This window comes from Hyalella azteca, unplaced genomic scaffold, assembly GCF_000764305.2.
Source record: "Hyalella azteca isolate HAZT.00-mixed unplaced genomic scaffold, Hazt_2.0.2 contig17884, whole genome shotgun sequence".
NCBI lineage: Eukaryota > Metazoa > Arthropoda > Malacostraca > Amphipoda > Hyalellidae > Hyalella > Hyalella azteca.
In genome coordinates, this window is record NW_025947651.1 from 65,936 (window position 1) to 87,374 (window position 21,439).

At 39.2% G+C, this 21,439-nt stretch overlaps 1 protein-coding gene across 1 annotated transcript in view; it reads left to right on the plus strand.

Moving 5' to 3' along the window:
- Positions 1-21,439, plus strand: part of LOC108667445 (ecdysone-induced protein 74EF) — a gene marked incomplete at its 3' end in the record, with an annotated part of 107,420 nt that overhangs the window by 36,006 nt on the left and 49,975 nt on the right. The window contains 5 exon segments of the mRNA XM_047885427.1: positions 185-625; positions 1,802-2,032; positions 3,496-3,603; positions 3,916-4,051; positions 5,419-5,526. Of these exon segments, the coding sequence (XP_047741383.1) occupies positions 185-625; positions 1,802-2,032; positions 3,496-3,603; positions 3,916-4,051; positions 5,419-5,526 (1,024 nt within the window).

Sequence of the window (21,439 nt, forward strand, 5' to 3'; positions counted from 1 at the left end):
ACGAATATATTTTCATATTAATTCAATGCTTGTCGACTAATCCTGCCATATATATACCAGCCAAAACTTCGCACTCTATCTGTCTGTCCGTCCGTCTGTCCGTGACCTCAAGTTTTCGTCGACGAGAAAATACGCTCTCTGTCACTCAGTGCAGTGAGTACCCTGACTTATATATTTTTTGCAGGATGACAACAACTCCGGCCTGAACTTCTGTGGCACAAACCCCAACCTGCACTCGTCGTCCCACACACCCATGGGCCTCGGCCCCATCGCTGGGTCTGGCCCCATGAGTGCCTCAGCAATGGGCCTGAACTCTGGCCCCAATGGGCTTAACTCCAGCAGCAGCGGCATGGGTCCAACCCTGAGCCAAAGTAGGACTGACGTGGGTTCATCTTCAGCCTCGTCAGGGAGCTGCTCGCTGAACCCTCTCGCTGACGAAGGAGGTGGTCTTATCATCATCTCAGCAGCTGACGTCAACGGTGTGCTCACTGACGTCGATGATTTCGCCTCAAATGATAACGAAGATTTCAGCACCGATGATTTCGGCCGGAGCCTCGGCTCCGACGACTACGCTCCAATCAGCGACTCCTTCTCCCTGGAGCAGTTCTTCCCTAACGTCAATAACGTGGGTTTTTTAGATTATAAATAAGATTTGCAGTGCCAGATGAGATTTATTAAAGTGTGTTTTTTAGATTATAACGTGCAATTTAGATTTAGATTATAACTTGGGTTTTTTAGATTATAAAAAAGATTTGCAGTGTCAGATGAGATTTATTAAAGTGGGTTTTTTAGATTATAACGTGTAATTTAGATTTAGATTATAACGTGGGTTTTTTAGATTATAAAAAAGATTTGCGGTTTCTGATGAGATTTAGTAAAGTGCTGCATATAATACCTCATGGATGATATAAACGAATAATATGCTGACTGCAGCATCAAAATTGCTATTATTGACGGAAGATAACACAATACATCATTAGTTTTACCATCAATATTAGTATCGTGCAATGGTGCAACTGATATCACGAAATTTGAAGAAGAATATTCTGACTTAGTTATGACTTTAATAAATATAATCTTGAAAATATTGGTTGAATTTCGTTGATGTATGAAGTTATGTTGATGTTTGACACCTTGCATCTTAAAGACATACACGATATTGGGATAAGTTGTGTAGTCGTGTCGTGATATTACCTGGCCTGAATATTCATACTGCATGAGGAGAATTATTGTAAATCATTGAAAATTTTTTAAAGAAAGGATTGAGCCGGAAATTTAAATTTTATTTTTGAATTGGTATGCATGACTTCTATTCTTCTAAAAGGCAAAATAGTTTTTTCGTATTATGAAACGAGAGTCCAATAATAATTTCATGTAACATGCTAAATTTGGGCTTGAGCGTTTTTTTTCAATTAGAACACATATACTTCACGATTATCATTATTATGGGATTGAGACATCGGTAACGATGGAATTCAGAATTCAGGTTACAGAGTTTTCAAAATTGTAGGGATTATCGAGTCCGGGTATTGCCGAGCTAACCTGCTAGTTAAGTTAAAGATAACCGATGATTATCTTTACACAGTTTTAAGTTTTTTTACACAGTTAAGTTTAAGTTACACAGTTAAGTTTTTAAGTTTTTTTTACACAGTTTCAGTTTTAATAATTATCTCCATTTGCATGTAATTAATACAGCTTTTAGTAAAATCGGTTAACCAGGGACCAAAAGGGATTTGTGAAGCCCGTTTTCGCGGAACGGAAGATCGTTAACGCTTGAGTTGAAATTACCTCTTTTTTTCAGAGCGATGACGACAGCCTGCTGCGTAGTCAGTACCTGAATAACAACTGCGAATTTAATGACCGCAACCAATTGATAACCTCAAGCAACAACGGCCTGAACAACAGCAATAACAACAGTAACAACAGCAGAAGCAACAACAGCTGTCGGGCCAGAAGAGATGCATCCTGCCTGAGCTCCCTCAGCTCCATGGCGCCTAACTTCAATATCAAGGAGGAGCCTGACCTGTACCTGGTATGATGTGTGATGGTGTGATGTGCCTGGTGTGATGGTGTGATGTGTCTGGTGTGATGGTGTGATGTGTCTGGTGTGATGTGTGATGGTGTGATGTGCCTGGTGTGATGTGCCTGGTGTGATGTGTGATGGTGTGACTGTGTGATGGTGTGATGGTGTGATGTGCCTGGTGTGATGGTGTGATGTGTCTGGTGTTATGATGTGACATGCCTCTTGTGATGGTGTGATGTGCCTGGTGTGATGGTGTGACATGCCTGGTGTGATGGTGTGATGTGCCTGGTATGATGGTGTGACATGCCTGGGGTGATGGTGTGATGTACCTGGTGGGATATGCCTGGTGTGATGGTGTGATGTACCTGGTGGGATATGCCTGGTGTGATGGTGTGATGTGCCTAGAGTGATCATCTAGTCTAGGTTCTAAAGTATGATCATTAATTAGCACTTCGTATGATCATAAGTATCAGATATTACAAACATAAACATGTTACAGTTCGGCGTTACTTCAAATAACAAAAAGATATTAAATCCTAATGATCAAATTGCACGAAAATTTTAATTTACCCGTTCAAATCTAGATAATTAAAATATTGATGATTGTGAACGAAATTCATACAAATTATTGCAAGAAAAAATTAATAATCTTTCGTACTTATGTCGAAGTTTGTGGTTTATTGGCGAGTTTGATGCCTGCTCCGTGATGGACTTCACGGAAAACCGCGTATATTCTGTCAGATTTATTAAAAAATATCAGTAATTCAACAGGACGAAGCCTCTACCCACTATTCTACCCTCACAGGACGAAGCCTGTACCCTCTATTCTACCCTCACAGGACGTAGCCTCTACCCTCTATTCTACCCTCACAGGACGTAGCCTCTACCCTCTATTCTACCCTCACAGGACGTCGCCTCTACCCTCTATTCTACCCTCACAGGACGTCGCCTCTACCCTCACAGGACGTAGCCTCTACCTCTATTCTACCCTCACAGAACGAAGCCTCTACCCTCTATTCTACCTTCACAGGACGAAGCCTGTACCCTCTATTCTACCCTCACAGAACGAAGCATGTACCCTCTATTCTACCCTCACAGGACGTAGCCTGTACCCTCTATTCTACCCTCATAGGACGAAGCCTCTACCCTCTATTCTACCCTCACATGACGAAGCCTGTACCCTCTATTCTACCCTCACAGGATGAAGCCTGTACCCTCTATTCTACCCTCACAGAATGAAGCCTCTACCCTCTATTCTACCCTCACAGGACGTAGCATCTACCCTCTCTTTTACCCTCTCAGGACGAAGCATCTACCTTCTATTCTACCCTCACAGGACGTAGCCTCTACCCTCTATTCTACCCTCACAGGACGTATCCTCTACCCTCTATTCTACCCTCACAGTACGATGCCTCTACCCACTATTCTACCTTCACATGATGAAGTCTCTACCCTCTATTCTACCCTCACAGGACGACGACCACATGGGGACCAGCGGCCTCCTCACCCCCGGTCCCCTAGACAGCCCCACGTTCACCCAACTCGCCCCAGCCCAGCCCTATCCCCCAGTCGGGGTTCAGGTACGTATATATCGCTGGTGTTAATATAAAAAAAAAAATTGAGTAATAAACATTTCTCATTTATCTTGTTTTCGAGGATTAAAAGAAACTGCGTTTGTTGATGCCTGAATCACGAAGAAAATATATTTTCTCTTCGTATAATAGATTTATTTAGCTATGATTTTTTTAATGAAGGTTCTGACGATGCACATCGAAATTGATTAATTTTTAATTTATGTTCGTTATAGTTATAATATTTTAAGTTAAAAATATGAAAGATAAACTATTTGATTCTCACTGGATGAGATGCTGATGCTAGTGTCTGCTCTACAGACCGACCAGTCGTTCGCTAGTCTGCTGAAAGACAACAATGACGTCAGCAATGTGACGTCATCAGTCAGCTCGTCAGCTGACAGCATCAAGAGAGAGAACAACAGCAATGTTGCAGCCGGCAACCCTCTATTGGCAGGTCAGATTCGAAACTGAAATAAATAAAAGAATATGCTTTATAATTTAGCTTGTTAAGTTACACGCAAATATTATGCAGTAACACTTTCCAATTAATCAATTGTTGCAAATCAATATTAGGAGATTATTTTGCTCATGAGTTTATTAAACATAACGTAAGAGTTTATTATACATTACGTAAAATGTTTGTTCGCGCACATTTTTGGTGATAATTCTTTTTAAAATGAAAAAGTTTGAACGCAGAAAAATTAGTTAATCGCTATTTCATCATTCCTAGTTCTAATTCATGCCTATATAATGATGATTACTACTGCTAGATTAGAATAACTAAAAAATTAGATTAAAAGATTGCTAAACTGGATTGATAGATTACTAAACTAGATGAAAAGATTGCTAAATTAGATTAAAAGGATAATAAAGTAGATTAAAACATTACAAAACTGGATTAAAAAGCGTCTCCTTAAATTATGCACTTTTTTCGAGTTAATTTGCGAGTAGAATGTAGGAATTCAATCAAATTAAAAGTCGCATATATGAAAATTAAATTTATAACCTTACTTTATACACACGATCTTTGATTAGATCATCATCACGATTGTTTTTAAAAGATCGTCTTAACATTATTTGGGATGCATGTGCTTACAGATTGATCAGTGAAAGAATGTTCTCCTGGCAAACGATTTTGAAATAGAAAGTTATATTTTTGTACATGAAATTAGCACCGAAATTAACATAGAAACTTGCGCAGGGATAACGTCGAACGACTTGCAGCAGCGAGGAAGGAGAGAGGTCATTCACTTCTATATAATATATAAGAATACAGATATATATAAAAACAGTATATGTAATATATGTACATGTTATTCTTTAGAACATGTAATATACATTTTTTCATACAAGAATAACGGGAAAACAAACAGCAACTTAATCGCTAGTAAATACAATTTCTAACAATTAATCATTAGAAGCGTTCAAATGACGTTTTTTAAGAAATGCTAAAGAAAACTCAGAGAAATAAGAGCGAGGCGCTTTTTCCATAATACGTGGGTTGTGTTGACCCACTTTGGCCTGTCAAAAGTGCGTATTTGTGCCATATCTCTGTTCGTGATATGAGTGAGAAAGTGTGTCACTATTTGCGCAGGATGATCTATTAATTTTTCTGCGTGAATAAATATGGTTTAATCATTAAATTGAATGATTCCTTGCAAATAAATTGGACAAACGCTCAGAAGACGTAGAAAAGTTAAAAAAATTCAAACTCCTAAGGTTCACATGAAGAGTTACAATAATTACAAATAAAATATGGCCAAATAACATGAATAGTTAGAAATACTGATTGAAATTTTAATAGAACTTGCGTATGTGCAGAGCTTCTGGCGTCACCGGCCGGCGACGTGTCGGCTCTCATCAACAACATCAACATTAAGAACGAAATGAAGAAGGAAACCTTGGACACGAAATGCGACTCTTATGAAGGTGAGATTCATAATTATTGTTTTTCTCTGATATCATATTTCTTGTCTTCATTTCTTGTCATACCTCGCGCCGGTATCGCAATAACGTACGAAAATAATTCCTCTTCGACAAACTGCACACCTTAACAGTAGGAAAATACGTCTTGATTTCGAGTGCCTTTGCGCGCTTAGAAGTGTTCATAACAGCTCAGGATTTCTAGACCCTGATAAAATTTGTATTTGTAGTATATTCATCATAATATACGGTGCTGTAATTCGATTTGAGTTTGGTTTTACTGAGGAATCGTTTCCTCTCATGTTATCTGATTTCCATCTTAGGTGAAATCCTCGGAATGAATTAACTGAGCAAATGTGAGTTTCCTAAGCTTTTGATCGCCTTTAAATCCAACATGAGAAGGTCTCAATCCATAATATTTTTATTCAAATGTCTCAAAAAATGTGTTATTAGTTTAGTTTCTTGGCGAGAATCGGAAACTTTATTTTTGCCCGGCTTGTGCGCAAATGCCAAAAGACGCCATAACACTGGTAGGTGAAACCCATGAAGACATTCTAAAAAAATATAACTCAGTACTCACTGCAGTGAGTGACATATAGCGCATTTTTTCGTCGACAAAAACATGAAGTCATGGACGGACAGACAGACTGACAGACAGACGGATGGACAGACAGACATGGCGAGCATAATAGTGTTTTTTTTTCATAACTGAGAAAATGCGCTAAAAAGGAAAACATGCTTGTGTCTTTAACTCTTTAACGAACATGTCGGAAATTGACTTTGGAATAAATTTCATAATAACAAAAAAATTGTTTCATGCATTCTTATGTGAAGCCATATGGTGAGTTTCATAACTACAGTATTTCATTAACCTCATCATTCACGAAATGAATGTTTTCGAAAAAGTGAGTAGTGACGTGAACCTCGGGTTGCTAAATACGACTGTAGGCAATGAATTCTTCAGCAATCTATTTGAAATCAAGATTGTTTAGCACAAAACTCACTAGCATGACATCTAATTCTATAACTAATTGAAGTGTGTTTTATAATAAGTGCTAAAAATTCAGCTTTAATGACCAAAACTTCATGATAATATATTTTTCGATCTTGCCCTCGCAATTTTGTGACAGGAAAACTACTAAAACATTAGGTTTATGTTAAAATCTGTAATATTCTTGCCTCTGAACAAGTCCCGCAAAACATCAGTAAGCAAGTAAGCAAATATCATTATCACTAAAACAACTGAAACATCAATAGCATTTTTGTCGTTTGTCCGCGCATTGTGACTATTTGCCTAATGTAATTCTAATGCATAGTAGTACGCCCGATGAATTTATTTTAGTCAGCCATCAAAAAGTCTTCTGTGATTAATCAACAAAGAAAACTATTGCTAGGGTTAACCAACCTAGAATATAAAGAGCAAATTAGATATGATATATTTTTTTTGTTATTAATTTACCTGCTTTTTCCTGAGAATTACAGGACTTATCAATAAAAAATGTTACTAATGATATTAAAAATGTTGAATGAATGAGAACTGGAAGTTATTGAATCACGATAAGTGAAAACTTGCATTATAAAGTAACTGCATCATATTGGATGAGAACAATGGTCAGTTATTTTTCCCGAAGAAGTTTGTGTGAATAGTCATTATTTAACAGGATTAAATAATAATTATGATTAACCAGCATCTCGGCTACCTTTTGCTCTTTCTCAATTAGCTTCTTCCATTACATGAATGATCAAGTCTGAGTTGAGGCGTCGCTGGAGCAACAGAATTAGCACTCATATTGTGCTGGACGAATGAAAATATGTTGTTACATAATCTTTCCGGTATTCCACAAAATCATAAATTTCGGTTTGTTTATTCTAAAAAAGACAAAAGAATACTTTGACTAAAAAATTAATGGTTATCGGAAAGACTGGAATTTTAACAACTTAAACTTCAGATGATCATATAGTTTACCATTCCCACGACAACGGTGCAATATCTACATTAGATTTAATAAATACAAACAACTTCATTCAAAGTATTATAAAAATTCCAATATATTAATTTGCATTTAAATATGTCCAAATGGGAGCAGCGTATAATAAATTATCAAGGTGTATGCAGCCAAGCAGGCTGCATGGGCATTGGGGGGCGGGCGTGTAGGGGCGGGGACTCGTGCTTGGGAGAATCTTCCTGCTTTTTCGTCAGTTTTCTCTTCATTCATTCATTTATGTAGCTTTAAAAAACATGCTTTTAATTTTCATTCACTTAAGTGGCAACATTTTATTGGTTTGATTAAATACTTTTCGAAAATACTAATATCTTTATTCGTTCGGTCATATAATTTATAATATTTCAACGTTATGTGTTAAATTCATCCATTAAATACAATTTCCTGTTACTGAAGACCAGTATGTAACTACCTGGAAAAGGGTTGGGCCCCTCTGGAACCAAGGATAGAGCCGGTCCGAGTGTCGAACCAGGGACAGGGTCGGTCAGAGGGTCGCACCAAAGACAGGGTCGGCCAGAGGGTCGCACCAAAGACAGGGTTGGCCAGAGGGTCGCACCAAAGACAGGGTCAGCCAGAGGGTCGCACCAGAGATAGGGTCGGCCAGGGGGTCGCACGTGGGACAGGGTTGGCCAGAGTGTTACACTAGGAACAGGGTCGGTCACAGGGTCGCACCAAAAGCAGGGTCGGTCAGAGAGTCGCACCACTGATAGGGTCAGCCAGAGGGTCGCACTAGGGACAGGGTCGGTCAGAGGGTCGAACCAAAAACAGGGTCGGTCAGAGAGTCGCACCAGTGATAGGGTCGGCAAGGGGGTCACACGTGGGACAGGGTCGGCCAGATGGTTGCACGTGGGACAGGGTCGGCCAGAGGGTCACACTAGGGATAGGGTCGGCCAGAGGGTCACGCGTGGGACAGGTTCGGCCAGAAGGTTAAGGGTCAAAAGTCGTGGGTGTTGTGGAGGCGTGAGTTAAAGGGATGATGCCGAGGCGGCGGCGGCGACAGCAGTTCATTCTGGCCGAGTTATCCCTAAAGGGGCGCACTGCGGCCTTAATAATGACTTATGTTGCTGTGATTTGGCTCTCATTCAGTCTTAATGTAACGGATCAATATATAATACCGGATTAATATACAGTATTTATAAGGTTTCACAATTTGCATAAAACGTGTTTTAAGTCATTTATGTTTGCTATGTAAAATTAAATTTAGCCTTAAAATACCTTTTTTCGCTACCCATATCGAGTTTCTGGGTCCCAAAAGGCATGTTAGAGCCACGGCAACTGATGCAATTTACTTCAAATTTTTGAATAATTTAAAATTTATATCATGAACCTTTGTTTCTAAATTTATCCTCCGAACCATCTGTTTCCTCGAACACAGCTCTTGGTTTTAATTCATCATTATATTCTAAAATTTTATTCACTAACTCCTCACTATTTGTTTCAGGTAAGCGGGCGCTGCAGCCCTTCATGAGTGAGTTTTCCTCACCAGTAGCGGTGAGTACCAAACTCGTCTGTCCTTTCCTGTGCTCATGGTGAATGAATTTCCATCGTTCACTCTATTCTTATAAACATTGAATGCATTCATGCAGGTATAGGCTTGCTAATGTATTAATGGTTGAAGGCCTGATATTGGAGCAATTGAAATAGGCCTGCTAATTCATGGAGCAAGTAACAAGTGGGTCAAGTAACAAGTGGGTCAAGTAACAAGTGGGTCAAGTAACAAGTGGGTCAAGTAACAAGTGGGTCAAGTAACAAGTGGGTCAGGTAACAAGTGGGTCAAGGAATGATTTTTTTGATTCCGTGACACGAGCAAGTAACAAGTGGGCAAAGTAACAAGTGGGTCAAGTAACAAGTGGGTCAAGTAACAATTAGTCTCGCCCTCACGACGCTGGTCGAGACAAAGACAGCCAACATGCGCAAGTTTTAATCGCTTTAAGTGGTGGTGTGGTGACTGTGATGTGTGGTGATGTATTGACGAGTGATGTGGTGATGTGGAATACGGTGGTGAGTGTTGTGGTACAGCGCGTGCAGTTCATATGAGGTGAACGGTATATGATAGACAAGCGATGTACTGTATGTGCGATGTGTGTTGTGTTTGACGACGTTCATTGCACACAACACACACGCATGGTGCATGATTGTGATGAAGTCGAAAGATGTAGGCATATCAAAGTTTAGCGATGATGGTGCCCCGCAGTGCCGGATTGAGGCTATTCTTGGCCGGCAGTCCGGAATTTTTAAAATTTTTTACAGCCGGCGACTCTCGGTCATGCTTTCCCTTTCAACGGTTCCTTAATTCAGTGTTTTATTTGTAAAGTATAAGCATTCATGTTTTATTTGTAAATTATAAGCATTCACATTTATGGCTACATTAACATTCATGTTTATGACTGTCTCAATATTATTTTTTGTGGCTACATCAATATTCATGCTTATGGCTACATCAACATTCATGCTTATGGCTACATCAACATTCATGCTTATGGCTACATCAACAATCATGTTTATAGCTACATCAACATTCATGTTTATGGCTACATCAACATTCATGTTCATGGCTACATCCCTGTTTGGGGCTAGATCAACATTCATGTTTATGGCTACATCAACATTCATGTTTATGGCTACATCAACATTCATGTTTATGGCTACATTAACATTCCTTTTTGCATCTACATTAACATTCACGCCCCAAGATTAACGTACTAAGCATTAACATTCACATTCATTGAGTCAATCCATGAATGTTCATGCGGCAGTTTCATGCCTCATACGCATATTCCACGCCACAAGGGCTCTGATTTTCCGAGCATAAATTGCGCCTATAAGTGCGGTATGTAGGTCAGTCTCGGGTAATTTCACAGGTCAAGCTTTGATAACTCATCGATGAGGTCAATTATTGATCTATATCGTCCATACACGCCAGAAATATCAAGCTTTACTCAGTCTCGACACAACCTTTTTGCCGTTGATTTATTTCTGAGCTTCCTTAGTTTATTAAGAATTTGAAGCAAACGGTAGTTAATTAAAATAAGTTATAATTTTGTTCTCAATTGAAATTGTTTGTTTCACAGGACATTTAATAAAACAAAATCTCAATTTATTAACATAAATCAGCTGATAAGTTTTCATTCGGGAGATCAGTAAAATCTTGTTCCGTGAATTTCATCCAATTTCAGTGAATATTAATTTAATCAGAATAATTTTTACTTAATTATTCCAGCCAGGTTTTCCGATTCAGAAAGCTTTTCAGTTAAACGCAAAATGCCAATTTTGGATAAAGTCTACGGAGTTGCGAACAAATATTTAAGTTACTTATAACAGAGAAAAATGATTACATTTTAATCTACATTTCAATTTTCCTTGTGATACTGATCTAACTTGAACTTCCCGCAGAAAAGTTGCTTAGTAAAATTTAATGTACTGATTCAATATATTAGAATTCACAGCAGAAATAAACACGGACATTATTGTTAAAATTTCATTCTCTTTGCAAGCTATGCAAGTCAAAAGCTATTCATTCTTTAAAATAACAAAAATAACCTTTATTTTCCACATTCATGCGTAATCAAAATAATTAAAAATTAAATGAATCGAGATTAAACTCATCTAATAACATCCTTTATTAACAACGTTTGTATCACGCACACAAAGTTTACTTGTAATGAAGCATTTTTTGCACTGCTTTTGAAGAGCTGAGATACGATCGAGCACTACCGCCTACACGTTCATGACACTCGCCCGCTATTGGCCGACACGCCGGCCGTGGCGCGGCGCTGATTGGCGGGGGCGCCGCCCCCCATCACAGCTTCGCTGACGTTGGCAATAACGTCGTGACGTCACGCGTGGGGGCGGCGGCTCAAGGGCTTGTCGGATTTCTATTTTAAATATTTCCTGGAGGAATAATTCAGCATTTGTGTGTTCATTAATTTGAGGTGGGAATTAGTGGCTAAAGAGCACGCAAAGCAGAGGCGGAATTAAACAGAGATTTTTAAAAACGGAATAATTTTTAAAGACTTTTTTTGGGAGATGTCATAATTATGGCTATAATGGCTAAGAGGATATGGCTCAAGCTGTATCATGTCTGTGAGAACAAAACAGCTTATATTTTACTAATAATAATGGTCGATTGAAATGTAATTATTTCATTATTTTAATTAATTCTGTTGGACTCCATTCGTGTGTTGTTGTTTGAACAAAACGACATGTTAACTGGACGCGCTGAACTTACTGTATTTCATGTATCATCATTCATCATTCAATATCATTCATCCATCCAGTTGAGATCATTTTTTAAGCCTCTGAAGTGAAGTTCAAATGAAACGTGCTCGTGAAATGAAACTTTAAAGAAGCTTAACAATTTTGCACCGACAAACAATTTTTTTCGCGCACATTTGCTGTTGGAACAAAAACTAATCTTCTTTGTCTATGAGATCAATTGAGTTTAAAATCATTGATATGATTCATCGACAGTTTTTATTAAAGAAAAACAGATAATGGAACGAATAAATGTCGTTAATTGGACTTGAATGACAGACTTTCGGCAAGAGAAATTCGCAATCGTATTACAAAAAATGTCTCGCAAAAAACCTGGAGATATCAACAAAAACCTGGACTACAATATTTTTGTAGGTCACGTGAATATTCTGCTGTACTGAAGACATGATAATATTTAGTAAAATATGTTATATTCGACCCCAAGGTCGTTTGTGAGTCGTTCAAAACCAATTCGCTAAAAAGTGTTTTTTTTTGGGATATAGATCGCTAACATCATTAATTTTTTCTGGAATCAGCGGCCACTAAAGGATTTGAGAATAAATGCTGGTCAGAATACTAAATGCTTCACGTCAGAATGCTTACAAATCATTCCGTATATCTGTGATTAGTACAGAAATGAAGGTCTTCGATTTGCTTGCTAATAACAGAGATAACTGAGATATAACGTACATTGTACACTTACCAACGTCCAGCTGATGCTGCTGACTATTGCTTTATATTGCCTGCTGACACCAGCGCTGCACGGCTGACTGTTGCTTCGGCTTGTGCGAACGAACTAACAAATCGGCTGATGCTCGTCAGACTATTGATGATATTAGGCGGATCTTATTTTGTTAGATGAGGAGGGGAGAGTGAGGGGAGACTCCTGAAGAAACACCCCCCTTCTCCACTGCGTGACCTTGATCCCCTTCCCTCATTCACTTTGTCCAGCATTCATCACTCCGCCATTCACCACATGTAGTCCGCCATTCATCACATGTAGTCCGGCCAGCCTCTTCATTGTTCATCACTGCGTATTCATCTATTGAATCTTTCTTCACACTCAGAATCTAAATATGCCCAAAAGAGATTAAAACCTTAGTCTTTAGTAACAAAATAACGACAAAGTGAATATATGAGCCTATCGATTTATATTTTCAAAGAATGTACGGCTTATAACCACAAGGATTTCGCTCAAAAATGTGCCGCGATTCCAAAATATTCAAATCTGAAACAACAGAGGTGACACAGAGTATCTTGAAGTGCTCTCAGACACAGACATTCACAAATGTCTGTGTCGAAGGCGTATAGCAGAATGAGAAGGCTTAGAAAGTGGCAGGTTCGAACGAAAGCTCCTGCCGCTTTGTTCAGAAACCCGGATTTAGAAATTGCGTGACGTCATTCCGAGGAACTCTGATGCGCAACCGGTACAACTATATTAGTCCGCCTGCGAGCAGGAATAGCGCCTTATATTTTAATAAGATTCCAATTAGCAAATTATTCACCAGCAAAGCAAGCAAAATATTATCCGAAAAATATTTTAGTTATAAGTTCATCGATTTTCTGTACAATGTCCGTAGAATTGAAAAAAAAAATTTTTAATTATGAATATTGTGCTTGCTAGCATCCATTAGACGTCATTAGTAGCAACGTAGCAGCGCTACACGCATGTGCTCTCTAACATGTTTAATGAGTCTTAAGTAAAGAATCTAAAGAGTTTACTTAAGTCTACTTAATTAATAAAGATTTTTGAAAGATATTATATATAGATCTTCAAAATTGCGTTCGCATCACTCGTCCGACGCTCGCATCACTCGTCCGACGCTCACATCACTCGTCCGACGCTCAGGGGTTATGAATGGGGGATTGTCGTGCGTAGGTCGGGGCTGGGGGGGGAAGGGGGATTGCATTGAAGGGGAACCTTCCTTCTCAGCGGGGGCAGCAAGTGGGGGTATCGGGAAGGGGGAGCTTAAGTAATTATTATTTATTATCGTTGTATTATCTTGACAACGAACACTCAACCACTAGATAATTAACGGACTAAGATGTTTAAATAAGAATTGAAATAGCATAGTCCTAGCTTAAGCTTATTATGAAAGTATTTTCTTGACAACGAGCATACAACCACAAGATAAATAATGGGCTATGCTATTCAAATACGAATTTCAATTTCAAATCATGAGTTACATGTAACTGGTTCTTCGATGTTAAATTAAGTAATGAATTAAGGTAATTAAATATTTTATAACCGCTTGAAGTACGCGCGCGATGAGGCCATGCTATTCCTACGAGTCTTTAGTGCTGTACTATTCCTACGAGGCTGGAGAGAACTATGTTTCACTCAATGTTTAATCCAGTTTCTATAAAGTTCGTTATCTCGGATCTTTATTTTCACTCTCGGTGTCCTCGTGTTATTTTCGGGCTTATTATTTCTCTTCAATTGCTCTACGTCTCGTATTTCCTTTCCTCGCCCCCCACCCCACCCCTCACACCTCCTNCCGACGCTCGCATCACTCGTCCGACGCTCGCATCACTCGTCCGACGCTCGCATCACTCGTCCGACGCTCGCATCACTCGTCCGACGCTCGCATCACTCGTCCGACGCTCGCATCACTCGTCCGACGCTCGCATCACTCGTCCGACGCTCGCATCACTCGTCCGACGCTCGCATCACTCGTCCGACGCTCGCATCACTCGTCCGACGCTCGCATCACTCGTCCGACGCTCGCATCACTCGTCCGACGCTCGCATCACTCGTCCGACGCTCGCATCACTCGTCCGACGCTCGCATCACTCGTCCGACGCTCGCATCACTCGTCCGACGCTCGCATCACTCGTCCGACGCTCGCATCACTCGTCCGACGCTCGCATCACTCGTCCGACGCTCGCATCACTCGTCCGACGCTCGCATCACTCGTCCGACGCTCGCATCTAATCTACCTCGATTTCTCTATTCTCATCACTGCACTCAAATTGTCATTGTACGCGAATATAAAATGTAATAAATTATAGCAACTCTCTACATTTGATAGGCTTTTTTGACAAACAATGAATCATGACTAATATGCGCACAGGTGAAACATGACTAATATACTAATATAAGATATACGAGTCATATATAAAGAAGCATGACTTATATACTAGAACTATTTATTAAGTCACATGTTTATCAACATGCTGACTGGAATGATGATGCACATCAAGGCATTAGGATTGCGTCAACATCAACATGGATCCTTTGATGCTTGCACCCTCGGCAATGCTTTCAAAGTTTACTTTAAATCTCAAAACATCCGAAAAATGATCAACTTCATGAGGTTTGCACGAAATTTTTTTTGAAAAAAACTGTTGTTTAAAAGTTGAGAATAAAAATTTTGCAAAAAAAAAAAATTCTATACGGAACAATTTTCTGTATAATAAACGGGTGAGAAATATTTTCCAGAATTTATGCAGGTATTGAGTCGGTAATATTAGGTATTGCATCGAATACTGACTCAGAATTTCTGGGACGGTTCCGTCCATCCGCTTCCTGTTGGCGTCCATCGTCCTTCCTGTCGCCGTTTACCGTCTTTTTCTGTCCGTTTTTTCACTATCCGGAATCCTTCCAAGCCATTCTTGTATGGTAATAGTTGCAGGATTACCGAAGTAGGATTACTGGCGTAGGATTATTGACGTAGGATTAGCGAGGTAGGAAAACTGACGTAGGATCACCGACGTAGGATTACCGACGTATGATTACCGACGTATGATTACCGACGTATGATTTTCGACGTAGGATTCCCGACATAGGGTTCCCGACGTAGGATTACCGACGTAGGATTACCGACGTAGGATTACCGACGTAGGATTACCGACGTAGGATTACCGACGTAGGATTACCGACGCAGGATTACCGACGTAGGATTACCGACGTAGGATTACCGACGTAGGATTACCGACGTAGGATTCCCGACGTAGGATTCCCGACGTAGGATTCCCGACGTAGGATTACCGACGTAGGATTATGTTGCTGCACCTGCTGTTGCTGCACCTGCTGTTGCTGCACCTGTTGCTTGCTGCACCTGCTGTTGCTGCACCTGTTGCTTGCTGCACCTGTTGCTTGCTGCACCTGTTGCTTGCTGCACCGGCTATTCCTGATTCCTGAACTACCTATTAATGCTGTTGGCGCACTACCTGTTTTGAATATCACTGCAGAGCTTTGTTGCTGTTGAAGTCACCACTGTTGTTGCTATTTTTATATCGCCTGTTGTTGTTATTGTTGTGCCCGCTGCTGTCGCTGTTATTCCATCATCTGTTATTGCCATACCAAAAAAACTGTTATTGTTATACCATTTGTTATTACGCCCGCTGCAGCTGCTGTTTTTGCTGTTATAGTACCGTTTTCTTGCTATTATTGGTATGTGTTACCTCGAAAGCAAAGAAATTGCCACGGAAATTCATTGTATATTCCTGGAAAGAGTATTGAATACCTTGCTCCATCATCAGTTCGAAATGCTAAAAGCTTTAAAATTTAGACAGACTAATGAGAAAACCCATAATTACTTACTATTACCATTAATTAATTAAATATTATTATTAATATTATTTATTTATAAATTAATTCAGCTGACTCTTAGGTCGATGCAATTAGTTGCATCTGTTGGAGAACTGTTTACCGTATACATAGACCAAGATCTTTTAAAACAGGATAAGTCATTTAAAAAATAGAGAATGCCCAAGTTATTTTTAATAGAGTAAGTTGTTATAAAAAACATATAAAGCTCTTATGACTTTTCAACAGAATGAGTCATTATAAAAACATTCAAAGACCGAGTTCTTTTCCAACTGAATAAGTCACTATAAAAACTATTCAATAGAACGTATAATTTCTCGCGACGTTGCGTTTTCTTTACGTCTCGTTGTCCGGAAACGCGGAGCTCCGGAAACTCGAACTCCGGTCCGCAGTTCCGCTAAATTGACTGAATTCTGGACGTTAATTGATCGACAATTACGTACGTTTTTCCGTTAATTACGTTAAACTTTAACTGATCGACAATTACATACGTATTTTCCGTAAATAGAATGGATGATAAAAGCTTATCAGGTTAATGCATTTATTAAATAATATAATTTTACCATTAAAAATAAGGATTTTTTATAGAATGAATAAATGATAAATAAACTATTAACAAATATTGACTAATGAATCGCTTATAATATTGAACGATTGTTTAATTGCATTCGCAATTAAAAAATAAGAGAGAAGGCCTATAGTTTGCCCGACGTAAGGATACATCAGTCCTACCTGCCGCAGGTGTGGCAATATTTGGTCAATATAACCAATTCATTTTTGAGTGTGTCAAGACGTCTTAGTATATACACACGCACTGCAGTGTCAGCCTCACGTGTCACTGCAGTGTCAGCCTCACGTGTCACTGCAGTGTCAGCCTCACGTGTCACTGCAGTGTCAGTTCGTCAGCCCCGGCAGGAGGCTGCTAAGCTGACTCAGCATTTCCTGTTTGCCTGCTGATGTCAGCAAAACTCAGGCCATCGCCTCTGCTTCATTTAAAAAAAATTCATCAAACATCAGATTTTCTGAAGTTCGCAGTGAGAACCATTCATGCGAACCATCGTCGGTTCAATGGTCGCTTGAGCGAACCTCAGCCAACTGCATGGATGGTGAACCAAATACCTCGCATATGATGAACCAGATACCATCACCTGTGTGTATGATGAACCAGCAAAGCTGGGCAGCGCTACTTTGAAATGTAGCGGCGCTACCGCTACATGCTCTAAATGTAGCGGCGCTACCGCTACCGCTACATGCTCTAAATGTAGCGGCGCTACCGCTACCGCTACATGCTCTAAATGTAGCGGCGCTACCGCTACCGCTACATGCTCTAAATGTAGCGGGCGCTACCGCTACCGCTACAGTAAAATGTAGCGCCGCTACATTAGCCGCTACAATGGCCAAAATTATTGGAAATCTCTAAATATTTATTGTTCTGCTATTGGGATTTACTCATTAACATTTAATAATAATAAAACATTTTCAAAACATATCAATGCAACTTTATTGTAATTAACCTCACCGAACTGGTACGGGTTAGATACAGTGAATATAAGTTACACATATATATATATGTTTTACCTTCCCTACATGGATGTGAACTTTAATCTACCAATCTAAATAATTATCCACATATACATATAAAAATCAGTCTTTTATTTGTAAATATATGTGGATTATTTTTGACATTGGTAGATTAAAGTAGACATCCAGGTAGGGAAGGTGAAACATAAAAATAACTGTGTAAAAATAACTGTAAGCAAACTGAAACATGAAGAAATACCTGTAAGTGGTAACTGGTAACAACTTAACAAGTAACAACTAACATGTTGACACTAGTAACAGGCTGAGGTTGACAATATTACACCGAAATCTTTCGTACAGTTTTATTCTGTAATTTATATTATGTATGTATCATGCTGGTTTTTAAATAATATTTAATACTATTAAGTAAAATCTAAAGGCTTTATCTATAAATGTAGCGGTAGCGCTGTAGCGGAAAAACCTCGTATCGCTACTTAAATATGTCGCGGACGCTACCGCTACCGCTACATGTAGCGCGCTATTGCCTACCTCTGTACAGTACCAGATACCATCACCTGTGTGTATGATGAACCAGACACCATCACCTGTGTGTATGATGAACCAGACACCATCACCTGTGAACCATTTCTCTCTACGTCCTTGGTAAAAGCACATATGCTTTTTGCTCGTTATTGCTTGGAATAAATTCTACATTTGCTCGTTATTAATTGGAATAATTAATGGGATGAGCATAACTTTTCTGATTCAATTCACAATTTCATTCATCCATTCAGAAATCTATTCACCACCAAATTCATCATTCACTAACCACACATCGCTGCTTGTTCCTAACAGTTGAAATTGTTTTAATGTAAATCCAAGCATACACATATCTGTGTATATCTGTATACACAATATTCATTTATTCATTTCTCTCAATGTTTGCTTCACTTTTGGAGTTGCATTCATCGCCATTGTTTTCATTTTTCATATTCAACTTCAACTTCATGTATTCACGATTGATTATATTATTGACTACAAATGTTTAATTAGTTTCTGCCATTGCCGCATTGATCTTCTCTGTCCTTTTTTTTATTTTTTACCCTGAACGTTATAATTTACACCCTATTTTATTTCTTATTCTAAATTTATCGATAATTATTTCTATATTTTATAACTATTTTCTTATTTAAATTACATCGCTTAATTTAGGTTATAAAATTCCGCAGACTTGGCCAATATTTGATGCAATTAAAACGAGATGGAAAAAATTATTTGTATGAAAACTTCATGTAGAATGGCGCAGTAGGAGATGCAACATATGCTGGGGAGATATGAATGCAGTAAAACTGAATTAGGTGAGTCAAAAAACACTTGTCAGCAAACACATCTACACAGACGCACACAGACACACACAGACACACACACACATACACAGACACACACAGACACACACACACAGACACACACACAGACACACACCACACCCCACACACACACACAGACAAACACACACAGACACACACACACACACACACACACACACACCAAACAGGTCACACACGAGCATCAAGAGGAAGTAACGCTCACACAGGTCACACACGAGCAGCAAGAGGAAGTAACGCTCACACAGGTCACACATGAGCAGCAAGAGGAAGTAATGCTGTATGGACGCGGCTGTGTAAGCGAGGTCACACAGGCTCGGGTCATCGCCTCTTGGAGGCCTTGTATGCCATACGAGGGCTGCTGCGTCACACACAACACACGCGCGTGTTATTTTGCTGTGTGCGTGTTATTTGTGTGTTCTCAGAACGCACGGTGTGTTGTTGTGTGCGTGTACACAGCATGCGTGGCATGTTTTTGTTGGATGTTGTATGACTGTAGTTTTTATTATTTTATTTTGCGTAATATATGTTTAACTGTTCAGTCTGGCATGAAAATTTTATATTTATTTGTACGTATTTTGGTTGCCTATTCTTTATAATTGTCTCTTCAGTGCGTAAGTTACGCAAGTTTTTTGCAGGAGGTGTTACGATTTTGCGTAATGGAAGATCATTAGTATATTTTATGCGGACTTTACCTTTTAAATAATAAAAACATACGTACAACACAATTTATATATTTGTACGTAGCATAGCACAAAATAAAGGCGTTCCATATTATACTATACAGACGCGCCTTAGCACAATATACAAGCATTCCATAGCATGATATTACCATACATAATAGTACAATAAGCAACATAGTGTAATAAGTAGACTTATAATAGAGCGATATAACAATAGAGCGATATATCGGCGCATCATAAAACTAAATATGAGCGCACTATAGCACAATACAGAGGTGACCATAGCACAACATATGGGCGTACAATAGCACAACATATGGGCGTACAATAGCACAACACTACGAGGTACAATAGCGCAACACTACGAGGTACAATAGCGCAACACTGAGGCGTACAAAAGCACAACACTGAGGCGTACAATAGCGCAACACTAACACTTACGTTGAAGCTAAGTAGCCACTATCCAACACTTACATTGAAGCTAAGTAGTCACTATCCAACACTTACGTTGAAGCTAAGTAGCCACTAATCAACACTTATGTTGAAGCTAAGTAGCTGCTGAACATCCCCCAATTTGTGAGGTGTGAGGCACTTTTAGTCGAAACATATCTCTTTGTACAGCTTCATCTAGCATTTTCTAGTTTGTTCTTGAACGCATTTACACTCTGCTTCAACGATGCGATCAGAGTTTGTTCCACATGTGTATCCATAATAAGTTCCATTAATACGTTATATTGTATCCATTAAAACGTTTATTCGTAACGAAGATAAATGTTGTCTCATGGATGAATTGCACCGCAGTTTTCGAGCTTATAACCACGGGCTTGGTTTTAGTTTTATTTCAAATTCTAGTAAATCTAGTGATCACATTTGTATACTACGTACGGTCGCCACGCATAACTAAGACTTAGAAGCTTCATAATGTATAACTTAGGCACAGATAATGTATAAGTATAAACAGTATAATGTATCTATAAAGTAATATATATTGTATAATCTTTCATTGTGACACTACTTCATTTAAATCTGTAATTATATCTTTCTTGCACGTCTTTGAACACCTCTGACATTGATGCTGGTGTTGAAGCAGTAATGATGCTTGGTGTTGTGGTTCTATTATTATTATAGGTTGTGATGATGGTGATGAATACGAATATTGAACATTTAAAGTTCGCTTACAAAATAAGTTTAAAATCCAATTCAACGTAAACGATCGATGGGCACAATTACTGGTGGTGGTTCACTCCTACATCATGATGGCGCTACACTCCTACATCATGCTGGCGCTACACTCCTACATCATGCTGGCGCTACACTCCTACATCATGCTGGCGCTACACTCCCACATCATGCTGGCGCTAAACTCCTACTTCATGCTGGCGCTATACTCCCACATCATGCTGGCGCTACACCTACATCACGCTGGCGCTACACTCCCACATCATGCTGGCGCTACACTCCTACATCACGCTGGCGCTACACTCCACAACACTGAGGCGTACAATAGCACAACACTGAGGC